The sequence below is a fragment of the Haliotis asinina genome, chromosome 8 (assembly GCF_037392515.1).
Source record: "Haliotis asinina isolate JCU_RB_2024 chromosome 8, JCU_Hal_asi_v2, whole genome shotgun sequence".
Taxonomy (NCBI): Eukaryota; Metazoa; Mollusca; class Gastropoda; order Lepetellida; family Haliotidae; genus Haliotis; species Haliotis asinina.
This window is the reverse complement of record NC_090287.1, coordinates 66536192-66549261: the sequence shown is the minus strand read 5'-3', so window position 1 is coordinate 66549261 and position 13070 is coordinate 66536192. Positions and strand designations below refer to the sequence as shown.

Genomic DNA, 13070 nt, shown 5'->3' with positions numbered 1-13070 from the left:
CTTGACACTCTGGTGACATCACCACTGACAGGTGCTCTACTTTCCTTTGTCCTCGCACAGACACATTCTTCCAGTCCCGACCAGTGTGGAACCCGGCTCTCACCCTCGCCAACACACCCGAGCCGAAAAAGCATCGTAAGACGCCGGAGAGAACATGTAAATCACTTTATCAATCCCGCCATTCCCAAGCCAAACGTGTGAAATATCTGCCAGAGATGCAAACAGTTTAAGATCCTTAGGATTGTGTCTCCACCAGACGTGTCAGATTTTGATGACGCTATTCATTCTGTGCAGTAAGATGTAGGTGTAGCGTTGTCCTCTGGAAGGCGAAGGTATCACATAGGTGGTGAGCCGGGTCGTTGCTTTTAGCCCAGTTTAGTTGAATGCTTTGCTGTTTCCCTTAGCATCTCTACAACTAGTTCCAAAACCGGTTCAGAGACACGGACCCGGACATAGGAAATGAAAGTAGTGTAAATATATCATCGCATGTCAATCTGTTCCAACGCCAAACATATTTAACTTCCAGTTTCTTGAACCGGTTTACGTGTAGTGCGATGAGCCTTGCAAGTTTGAGTTCCTTGAACCGGTTTCAGAGTAGTGGGTTGAGTCTGCGATTGCTTAATGGCGGAGCTTGGATGTGGTCCAGCGAGCATCATGGCGTCATCACGTGGTCCTTTACCAGATTCTTCCCGGCAGAGATAGATGACATCCCAACAGAAATTACATGGAAGTTATATCTCGGAATTATCATCAGGAAAACTTTGTATCCAAAGATACCTTTACTTAGTAGATATTTCGAAATAAAGCAACGACCCGGCAGATCGAGAGCGTGAGGCCTGACTGTACACGAACCATTCATTGACTCAGGATTGGCTGCTGCCACTTCGCCCATCATGATACATAATTTGTAAATAAGACCGCTTGTCACAATCATGTTATGATAACTGTTATATGTTTATGTAAGCTGCATTTGTCATCCGGACCCATAAGGGGCCGATCGTTTAATTTGTTTTTGCAGCCCACAACTAAGTTAACGATACCCCATAGGTTCCTGATAGCTCTCAAACCTTATATCCATTCGTACAGTCATATTTGATCTTATCCCAGTAGCAGAGTCTCTGATCTCGTCACAGACACCAACAAGAGCTGCGTGGAGGAGAGAGAGGCTGCTCTGACCCAGGACAGCCAGGAACCCAACGCCAACATCTACATCCCTCGTTGTCAGGAGGATGGGAAGTGGAGCAAAGCCCAGTGTCACGAAGCCACCCAGTACTGCTGGTGTGTGGAGGAGGCCACAGGGATGCCGATACCGGGAACATCTACACATGCTGTGGAACCCAACTGTTCAATTAGTGAAGACAGGCCTATGAAGGGTGAGTTGATAAAGGGTGAGTTCATCTGGAACTAGCTTCCGTTAACTTGGTGGTGGCAATGGGATTGGTAGAAGCCGCAGTACCGACAGATGATGTACGTTGTGATCCCAGGAGTGAGGGGCAACGCTTGATAGATTAGCGCTCCTGTACCAGTGTGGCGGACATAATATGTATTTCGGTGTCCATATTCACATCGACAACACATCTTTGCAAAGATGGAGATACTGCCACACCCTTTGTTGATTTGATACGGAGGATAATGGGTGGAATAGCGGAAGCGGAGAAATGAAAGGGGAAATGAAACTCCTCCTTGGATGGGAACAGACCCTGTATGTACAGTGAAGAAGAGAATTACCTGTGGAGGAAAGTATAGGATTGCCCGTAGGGTGAAATATAAGGTTTCCTGTTGTGCAAGATAAAGGATTACCTGATGTAGAAAGTACAGGATTACATGTGAGGTAATACCTGTGGTGGGAATGGAGGATTACCTGCCTGGTGGGAATGGAGAATTACCTGTGGTGAGAATGGAGTGATTACCTACCTGGTGGGAATGGAGGATTACCTGTGGTGGGAATGGAGGATTACCTACCTGGTGGGAATTGGGGATTACCTGTGGTGAGAATGGAGTATTACCTGTGGTGGATTACCTGTGGTGAGAATGGAGTATTACCTGTGGTGGGAATGGAGTGATTACCTGTGGTGGGAATGGAGGATTACCTGTGGTGGGAATGGAGGATTACCTGTGATGGATTACCTGTGGTGGGAATGGAGGATTACCTGTGGTGGGAATGGAGGATTACCTACCTGGTGGGAAGTAGATGAGTACGTGGGACGGAAGTAGAGAATTGCCTTTGGAGTGAAATATAGGTTTTCCTTCAAAGAGAAGTATAGGGTTATCCGTGAAAGGGAAGTATAGAAGGGGAACGGATTTATTTCTACATGTTGACATAAGAATTGTGAAGGGGGATTGGCATTTTAAATTTAGAGGAATATATGAATGGGGAAAACTGGAAGTCTTCATACAGAAGAAGAGACTTCTTATCAGAAGAGATGATGTGGCTGTTGTCATAGTTGTACATGTGGTTGCAGGTTGCCCTCTCAGCCAGAAGCGCCGCTTCCTTGCTGACCTGATGTCGGACTTGAGCGAGGAGAGGAGAGAGCAAGGAAGCAATGCATCAGCCATAAGGTTCATGGTCGAATTTACCATACCCAAATTAAAGGAGTCTCTTCTGGCGACATTACTTAAGGAACCCGTATAATAGAAAAAAAGGGTGCACCTTTTTAGTGTACCTCTGATCTAATTCTTTTGAACACATGGTTATTAATTAAACTGTCAGACAAAAATGAGTCAGTAAGTTCAATGGCTGAGAGTTGTCACATCACTTAAGATCTGCGAAACTAGTTTCTTTCCGTATTATATGGCTGGAATATTCTAACACTGGACAACAGCAAGGCTCATAACTATATTATGTGCATTTATCTACTACATAGATGTAATTGCTAACGATACAAAGTAACTTGTGGTGTTGCAGGTCGCCGCTCGACCCGAAAGGACTGACCGAGATTGAGATGGTTGCCCATTGGAAGCTGGTCTCGCTCGACACCAATAACAATGGGGTGAGTTCCCACGCCAGGTGTGTAATATGGCCAACTGTGCCAATAATGCAAGAAAGGATGGTGTAATTGCCGATCAGAGATGAAACACACACGTTGTCCTCAAACTACACGTTGTCTGCTCATCCTCTGAGAGCGACCACTCTCATTTTGTATCTGCGCATCCTTACCTGCCCCTGTCCGTTCATGTTTGTCTCTGTTCATCACCTCCTTGACTCCGGACGCCTTTTTGGGGTCTCCGTGCATCCTGTCACCCTGTCTCTGTTCTTATTTATATTTTGTTTTAGTTTGGTTTTTTATTTGTTTTGTTTTTGTTGTCTTTACATTCTTTTTTAATATTTAATTCTCATCTCATTTCCTCCTTGACCTTTCCCTGAACGTCGTTTTGTTTGCCTCTACCATCCCCTCCCTGTCTCCGGTTGTCTCTCTTGTCTTTGTTCAGCCTCATCCTGTCTCTGGCCTATTTTCCTGTCTTTCAACTCTTTCTGAGAGGACAACGACGCGTAGACGTTGGGGAATGATGTTTCGTCTCTGAATCCAACGCTTCTTCCAGTTCAGCCTACGTCATTGGCTGATGTTGAGATTAACTTAAAGGTCTCTCCATTTCATCCTAAACATGTTCGATGGGGGACAGCTCCGGAGAAGCAGGAGACTACCGGAATGTCTTCTCAGGAACTGTACACAACACAAGCGACATATGGACGGGCATTATCTTGTTGAAGCGTGAAGTTATGTCTCTGTCTTTGACTGAACGTCAGAAGTAACGTCTCTGCCAAATGAATTTATCATAAGCTTGACTGTGTGTTTTTGTCTTGGGATAGTTTCTCTTCGGTGCAGCCTACGAAATGTCATAATAGTGCAATCTACGATATGTCATATTAGTGCAGCCTACAATGTGGTATTAGTGCAGCCTATAATGTGGTATTAGTGCAGCCTACGATATGTCTTGTCAGTGAAACCTACGATATGTCATATTAGTGCAGTCTCCCACATGTCACATCAGTGCAGCCTATGACATGCCACATGTGTACAGCCTACGATATATCATATTTAGTGCAGCCTACGACGTCATATCAGTGGAACCCATGACTTCTTAGATTGTCTATGCAGGGCAATGCATGGCGATCCAAGGGACGTTCTTCTTGCAGTAGGATCACCTGCGTCATTTTCATATGATTGGTGCAGTTGCAAACTGTCAATACCTTTCAGGAGATGAATTATTGAACGTCGCCCACCTGTGTCTGCACATGTGCCGATTACTTGAAGCTAACCCATAACCCTACTTGTGGTCACTGCAGACATTTCCATGTTCCCTCTGTCATGTTCACTTTCATTTGAAATGTAAGTTCAAACGTTTTCTTTACATTCACGACACTCACTGAATCAACACTGATGTAAGACTTATCACCCAACAATGCATAAATCGTTATCTTATAATTTTTGTTCTTAGTACTACCGGGACATTAAGTGCTATGAGAGTTTGGTTATTATTGCATGTGCAGAACCCTAAGCATGACATTTTGTTTGTGAACCTACCTGGGTATCTTCCCTATTCACTTAACCATTTTCTGTTATGAAGTCCAGACAGTTTTGCGCCATGTCTGTTTAGGGTGTGCTAATATTTAAGAGCCCTTAACTGCTACAACAGGTCATCCTTAACTTCATGGTGGATAGTCTCTAACGAGCAGGTCATGAGAGCTTGCCCATGGGCGTCATCCAACACATTCACGGCTCTGTACCTTAGGGGTGTGACCCAAGACATTCTGCACAAATTTGGGTCACTGGTTGCCGCCTTGGGACGGAGAAAAGGAGGCTGGAAGCGAGAACTTCAGTTAACAGAAATTTAGTATGCTTGCGCCATTGGAGCTCGAACATTTATTGAGACCCCCGCGCATCCTTCCCCAGGAATCCCAGAGTGGCTTTGTTAGGTACCTTTGAAAAAATCATGAGGTACATGCTATTAAGTCAGGGAAGGTAACTCCTACGGATAGTTCTTGTGAAGACCACTAGGAATAAAGACAAGGTACCGTGGTAAGTTATTAACACTAAATCTGTGGATCAGAAAAAGGTTTCCGAAAATCAAGTGTTAGGGTAGATTTATATTGTCCTTGATAATATTCCAAAATCTTTCAGACAATGGAAGAATTACTTAATGAATTAATGCTGCCTGGAGTGATATGGGAGCCCTTGCGATATTTCAGCTGACGATGTTAAGCTATCAAACGCTGTCAGATACAGAACATGAAGAGAACAAGGTTCACAACGTACGCCAACCAAATGATATCCAGCTGTTTCTTTCGATTCAACAGTTCTCTGTCGGAAACTCTTTCCAGGTCTTTACTTGCCTGAAAACAGTGTCTGGCTCCAGGTCTTTACTTGCCTGACATCACGTTTTTGTCGTTTGCTATGTCCAGGTCCTTAATGGCCTGATAACAGTTCTCTGTCGGTAACTGTTTCCAGGTCTTTACTTTACACCAGTTTACTGCTGCTTTTATTATTGTTTTCGTCATTCCTGAGTTTAGAACTAGACACGCAGAACGAAGTGCCGTTTTCTGAATAGAAGGTGTTAAGATTGATAGAGGCGTATCGCAATGCAATGCACTGGTTGACTTTTCATTCACGTACAACCGTATGGGAAGTTTCTCGCCTAATGCCATTTCTGACACCTTAATAGATGCTGAATATATATTTGCTTCTTTTGTTCCTTGTTTCAGATACTAGAGAGGAAAGAATGGAAAAAACTGCGAAAAACTAACTTGAAAAATAAGAAATATCCTCGCAAGTGCCGCCGAAATTTCCTCCGCTATTGTGACGCAAATAGCGATCAACGGGTTGAATTCGACGAGTGGAAAGACTGTCTTGGTCTTAACAGAAAGGGTAAAACATTCTATGGTACTCGGTGTGCGTGTATTTGCTTGACAGTCGGCAGGATTTTATCAGTTGTCAGCCTGAAATGTCGATTGTCCCTGGCCCTTCTGTTTGACCACTCTACCCTTTCCCATGGATCACTCTACCCTTTCCCATGAATCACGATCCACGTTGACCCGTTGATGCAATGCTGTAGTTTCAACATCAGAGATTGACTTCTTGACAATCACAGCTTCCACCGTATGTATTGGTGGAGACGTCCAGTGTACTAAACAACTGTCAGATAGTCACAAAAGTTACACTTTCGCACAAATTTGTTTGTCAAGACACAGGTTCGTATCATAAGTAGCTTGTAGTATGCATTCCTGTTCCAAAGAACAGGAGTTTGCTTTTGTTGATGTGGGCTTTTATGGGTAACCATCCTAACAGAGCATACCACGCTCAGGCCTGGTTGTTTGTGCGAGACCTTTAGTCACTTTAATTCAGAACCGTTGTGCTCGTTCAATATTTCACACTTAGTGAGTAGGACCGAAGTACGCATCTGTAGCATGCTTTTGGAAGACATGTTTTCTGAAGTAGTTTAGAACTTGTGATAGGATTTTAGCATGGATATCACTGCAGCTTTCAGTTTGGAGCAGGCTTTGATTAGTCGACATCATGAGTTAAAGTTTTAAATTCCAACATGTTTGATGGTATCAAGGTTCAGAATAGGCTTTCCATAGAGAATACGCTGAAGATGATGTACGTCTTTGTTGTCTATAAAGGGTAAAGCGCCACTCTTGGGTGGGGAGAGGCTAAACTTCCATCTCCTCTCTCAAACATGTCCACCAGGTGTTGGGAGGATATCATATGGTGAGGCTCATCATTACGCAGTCAAGGCAGTGAAAGGGATATCTCCCAGGGAGCACAGCCTAATCCATCCCACTAAGAACGTTTCAGGCTCCAGATACGTAGGCTCACCAACACTGCAGCCTTCTGAATTACCCAGAATTTCAAAAGAGCTGTGCTCCAAGGTGGAGAACTCTCCTCATCTGCACTAAGAGATAGAAGTATCAAACGAAGGCACCGTGAACAATGGGGTGCCTGAATACAGTGTACAATGTCCGCATATTTGGAATAATTTTCCTGAATCTTGCCGATCACGTTACTATCAAAGAGACAGAAAATTGGTATATTCATTGGCTGTATCAAAAAGGATAACATCAGGTTTGTTGGCTGGACTTCTGAGGCTGTATATTGGCCTATTCCTGAGAAGTTTGAAAACATCATTTTCCAAGAATCCGTGGACATGTTCAGGATCATAACATTGATGGACCTCGAAGTCACAGGCATTGCGAAGACGGTAGTAGAAGCAACGAGTTTTTTCTTACCTCACACATAAATGCCGTTTTCTGACTGGTTAATCGCTTTTCAGTTATTATCAATGTACCCCGCTGCCAATGACATCTCATTTGGTACTGCGTAGTATCACCTCTTTATCTCGAATAACATTGAAGCACTCATGATGCACGGAACTTACCGATGTTTTGCGAATGCAAATCGGCGGAAGGGAGATAACTCTAAATTTGTTTTTCTTGTTTCGTCTGAAAAATCTAATGATGTCTACGAAAAGATTTGCCTCGCATTCCCATGAATAAATTTTGGCCCAACGTTTAAATGAAGTCCCTATGAATATTAGGAAGGGGAATTACACAGCAGCGATTTTACTTAGACAATACCTGCCGGGAAAACACCAAAATGCAGGATTCGAATCGAATGAATCGCACAGGTTGGCTGAAGCGTACGATCCGATACCCATGCTTTAAACTGTTCAAAATGAACATTGACGTGTTCAGTAAGATAAATACGTTGTTCACTGGTCACTCGATGTACATCAACCCACGCCCCCCATCGTGACTAGTAGACAACGTATAATGTCACCATTTCGTTAAAGCTATGATGTTTGTGCAAAGGAAATGCATCCAACTACAACATGTTGGACAGTCTCTGTAAACTCATTGCAAAATCGACAGTTCACATTAATGTTTTCATTGAGAACCAAATTTAGGCGACCAGCTGTCTTCAACCAGGCGAAGGAGCCGGTTGGATTACTGTTCTGTTCCACACGCTGCATGTATACACAAAACAATGGTTTCTCAGAAAGTTTCTCTTCATATGACTCTGCATTGTCATCAACAAAAGAACACTGGTAACGTTTAAAATAGCTGTGAAATTCCTTGCGTTCATCATGAGTCTTGACATGCATCGCCCGAGGATTGTCCGATAAATAATTATCTTTTACAGACTGATAAAACATGCATTATTATTATCATTATGAAGTCATATTGAGTGACCGCTGCACTTGTGAGGACCGTGGGACTTACCTTGACACAATAAAGATAAATTGTAAATTTATGTATGGCCCATGAAGGTCCGGGGCCTTCAGCAACCCATGATTGTCGTAAGTGGCGACTAAGGAGACTGGGTGGTCAGACTTGCTGACTTGGCTCACATTTCCCCAATTGGCTCACATGTCCCAATTGCGCAGATCGATGTCCGTGCTTTTGATAATAGGATTGTCTGGTCCAGACTCGATTTTGTACAAACCGCCGGCATATAGCTGGAATGTTGCTGAGTGCAACGTAAAACTAAACTCGGGCACTCACTATGAATTAATGTATCATTGTCGAAACTTCTGTTTGTACTCAGTGATGTTTTTTCATCGACATGTCTTCTGTTCCAGATAATTATAACGCGTTGCCCGGGTTGGACCGCCGCGGGAAGAAAAACCCTTTTAGTAAGTACCTCCACGATCGATGATGTGACCGTTGAGGTATACATCCTGGTAGTGTTCATCTGGGTACTGACGTCACTCCCAGACATCCCAGCCCTCTGATCCAAGCAGAAGTACACAGATACTGTTTGGTAGCTGTAAATACGATGTTGGACCTTGTGGTTGTGAGTGGATATCTTGCCGAACTATGCTGAATCATCTGAATGAACCGTGATGTGTACGTCTGAATGACTGCCATAACAGATGCCATGTAAATAGTTCCGACGGGGGTACTGCTTGTCCAATGCCGTTGTGGCTGCAGTTCCGGATGTGCGTCAGTGTTTAGCTAGTCGTACAGACGCACCTTGGCATGTACATAAATGTACCTGTATGTAATTTATAGAGTGTATATAACTTATTTCATGCTAGATTGTATTTCTTGCTGCCTTGTCAATAGGGGCCCCTGGTGGGAGTGCCCATAAGGTTTATTTATTGCACAAGATCTCGCCGACAAGCGCGTTATTCTGCAAGTGCATCGTGTTGCCTGCTGTATCACAAAGATGGGACACCGTCCTGGCTGCCGCTTCTTCTCCCCTCGCTACCACCCGCCTCGACCCTTGCTCCTGCATGACCTCTTACATCTGCATGATCTCTGACCCGTGCATGAAACTCCACAGAAATTCATTGTGGTTTAACTCCCCTTGACGACCTCCTTCTCCGGGCAAGCCTCACTTTCGTTTCTGTCAACATCCCCCATCTTTCCCTCTGTATCCATTTTCGACGAATGAAACTCAAATCTTCAGTTACGATAGCAAACCAATATATTCATTCTTTTAAATAAATTACAACTATTGTTTCTAAATTTAATATCACTTCGAAAAAGCGCCAATCTCTCAATGCTATTGAGAAAAGTATACTTACTCTGCCCCTCTCTTTTCAGTGGATCAGTTGACATGAGGGCTTGCCCGGAGACTACCCGCTATTTCCGGTCCGAGCGGTGCGCATGTGCAGTAGCTGACACTTGGTGCTTGCATCATTATATGAGACCTTGGCAATATTGTGTGACAGTGTGGCGTATTGTGAAGCTGGGGGCCTCTGTTTACAAGGCGACAGTGAAATGTCCTGTGATAGGGCGTGACAAACAATAAGGAGAGACGTGTTGATGTATGGGCCGAACAGGTGCTTGGAAGGTGCTCATGACCCAGGCCTTACAGCATTACTGCTGCTGCAGCGGTACAGGCGTGTGTACATGGTCACCACCATGCATATGCCATACAGATAGGACATCTGGGGTTGTCACGGACACCAACGATGGTGATGGCTACTACAACAATGATGTCTGCACCGACGCCAGCTGCCTCCACAAGAAGAGGAAACAAAACTGCCCAACGTGCGCTTTTTTATTTTCAAATTACTGTTTGGTCCTGTGTGAAATCCATGTGCATATGTGTTATGTTGGTTTCCGAACGATCAAGAAGTATCCATTAACTTAAAGAATGTTTTCGTATAGAACTGTCCGTAAGTGACGTATGTACAAACACTGCTCAGTGGAGATGTCACGAGTATGGATTCACACTTACCCAAAGACCGTAAATGATTTTTATTTCCTGTGCGATGTGTCACAGTGAAATAAATTACTTTGAATTTCCATTGACGTTAATCCATACATGTTTAGTAACGACAGGCATGAGATATATACAGCTGTATATGGATTGTGACGACACAAATGTGGCTTTGTCCATACACATGTATACGGATTGTGACGACACAAATGTGGCTTTGTTCGTACAGATGTATATGGATTGTGACTTCACAGATGTGGCTCTGTCCATACAGACGTATGTGGATTGTGGTAACACATATGTCGCTTTGTCCATACAGCTTCATATGGGTTAGGGCGACTTTCTACGTATACCAGTATATACATGACTGATTACGGATCTTATTGGCACCGTACACCAATACCACAAGGATGTATTTTGAATATCCGGGCGTAGAATAGGCAATTAACGTGAACTATTTTGTGTTTTAAGAACTGAAGTGTAATATGTTATTGTGAGGTTTGCTTCTACCGGTCAGTATATCCAGGGGACTTCGAGTTGTTCATGTCCGAGGTCTGTCTGGCGCAGATGACTAGTGCTTATAAGACACATACCAAACCCCTTTGTCGCCTGACGTCTTCGCCCACCTCCACACTGCAGGGAGGGGTAGAACATTGGCCTGTTGCGCTTATCAAGTTACTGCTTCACGAGACTGCTTTGAAATCTTTATCTATACCTGTCCAGGCACTCTCTGTCACTTTAAAAGTAATATGAATTGTATTTCTGCCACGAACATTTGCTTTTTTTCTGTATACCAAGCGATTCCTAATAGCGATTGACCACTCTGTATTTGACAATTGTACGCATGATTAAACTTCACACTGTCCGCTAGACGTACGGTCACGTTGTATCTGTCGACTGAACATTGTCCGACTGAACATTGTCCGACTGAACATTGTCTTTGCCGATTCAACCCTACTATGATTAGATTGGATCTATCCACTTAAGGTATGATCACTTTGTATCTATCTGTCAGTCTAACGTGTGATCACACGGTAACTATCAACTTTATGCAGGAACATCTGGGAACTGTCCCCTTAACGTGTGATCAGACTACAGCTACCAAATTCATTTGTGACCATCTTATAACTGTCATTTTGTGTAAATGGCAAATATGGTGTATCCTATCTGTCAAATGCACGAGCCCAATTGGGATACGTGATACGTACCTCCAGTTATTTTTTTTCTACTGGAGTGGACAAGTGATTTTTGTTGTTGAAATCTGAATAAAATGTAAATTTTTTTCGTTTTTTTATTTTATTTTAGGCAGCTTTGAAGCATTAGAGGAGGTTGCCTTTATGCAGTGACTTAATGTAACATTCACTTCAGGAGAGCGGGGTGGGGGTGGGGGGTGGGTGGGGTGGGGTGGTAGGATAGGAAATCGACAGGGTGAGAATGTGTGTAAGCAGATACGCCGGGTGAGAGTGTGTGTCAGTAGATCAGGAGGGTGAGAGCGTGTGTGAGTAGATTAGAAGGGTGAGAGTGTGTGTAAGCAGATACGCCGGGTGATGGTGTGTGTCAGTAGATCAGGAGGGTGAGAGCGTGTGTCAGTAGATTAGAAGGGTGAGAGTTTGTGGTGTGTTTATCTAGGGGATGTAAATAAGCTGTATGTCCATCATTGGATCTAACTGATGCACGGATCCTGACGGAGAGTGCAGCTAAATGTTAAACACTTCGTTAGAAGGAAGAAGAATGTTAGGAAGGCACTCTTATGGTGCTCCACCAAATAGAACACAAATCCCCCGAAGAAACAAGCGCAGCATGCTTTAAAATGGGGCGGTCACATGACAATACATGCTACCAGGATGGAGTTGACGTCAATTCATTCATCATCAATCATGTTTATTCATAATTCAGGCCACATGCCCCATGGTGCAGTTGAAAGATAAAGTATATTTAGGTCACATGTTCTGTCGATCTCATTTTGAACAACTTGCATAAATATAAAGCCATTGTGCGTAGTACAACCACGGGAGTTGAATAAATTTTCGAACATGATTCTAACATCATGATGTTTTTCCAACGAAGTAAGAAAACTGTTTTTAAGTGTGTATATTCCTCTCTTATGTAAAGGACGTAGTATTCATCTCCCACCGAAGGAAGGTCAAAGTTAGTACAACAAAAATCTGTAGATGTCACTGACCTTTTAAGGATGTGTTGACTTAAATGTCGTGTAGAACAAGAACCTTTACTTTACGAAGAAAGCGTCATCCCAAATATAACGTGCTACATCTGACCACTTTCTAAATGGCACTGTGTAATCACACTTGCACCTGTTCAATCGTGTCATGATATTTGGCACCCAATACCCCCGAGCCATACATCCATCTATCCATTTATCCTTTCCATATATCGACATATTTATTTAAATTATCTTTGGTGCTTCACATCACATGCCACTCTTTGATGGTGAATGAGAAGCGAGACACCATACACTTGTTACTGGTGCGGCAGGCTGACGGGGATGATACACTTGTATCTGGTGCTACCAGGGATGGTACACCAGTACTAGGTGTTGCAGGCTGACGGGGATGATATACCTGTACTGGGTGCTACAGGCAGACGTTGATGATACACCTATACTAGGTGCTACCAGGGATGGCACATCTCTACTAGGTGCTACAGACAGATGGGATGATACACCTGCATTAGATGCGACAGACAGACGGGGATGACACACCTGTATGAGGTGATACAGGCAGACGGGATGAAACACCTAAAATGTGAAGACACGAAAGCTTCCAGGTGGATATTTGCTATGCAAAATGCAACATGACCTTCAGAAATGTGATATAAATACATTCTGTACTATGTGGAAGTAGCTACACAATACAGCTACACAGTGTATTTATGAAACCAAGA

At 43.5% G+C, this 13070-nt stretch overlaps 1 protein-coding gene across 16 annotated transcripts in view; it reads left to right on the top strand.

The window, feature by feature from the left end:
• Positions 1-11451, top strand: part of LOC137293454 (SPARC-related modular calcium-binding protein 1-like) — a 61585-nt gene extending 50134 nt beyond the window's left edge. For 10 of the 16 annotated variants that reach the window (XM_067824005.1, XM_067824003.1, XM_067823998.1 and 7 more), the window contains 7 exons: positions 61-156; positions 1134-1373; positions 2463-2559; positions 2906-2990; positions 5702-5864; positions 8578-8631; positions 9548-11451. In XM_067824005.1, coding sequence (XP_067680106.1) covers positions 61-156; positions 1134-1373; positions 2463-2559; positions 2906-2990; positions 5702-5864; positions 8578-8631; positions 9548-9564 — 752 coding nt within the window. In that variant the 3' untranslated portion in view covers positions 9565-11451. Of the gene's footprint in view, positions 1-60; positions 157-1133; positions 1389-2462; positions 2560-2905; positions 2991-5701; positions 5865-8577; positions 8632-9547 lie in introns of all 16 variants that reach the window. The other 6 variants (XM_067823991.1, XM_067823992.1, XM_067823994.1 and 3 more) reach the window with 1 other exon arrangement.
• Positions 11452-13070: the final 1619 nt, after the last annotated feature.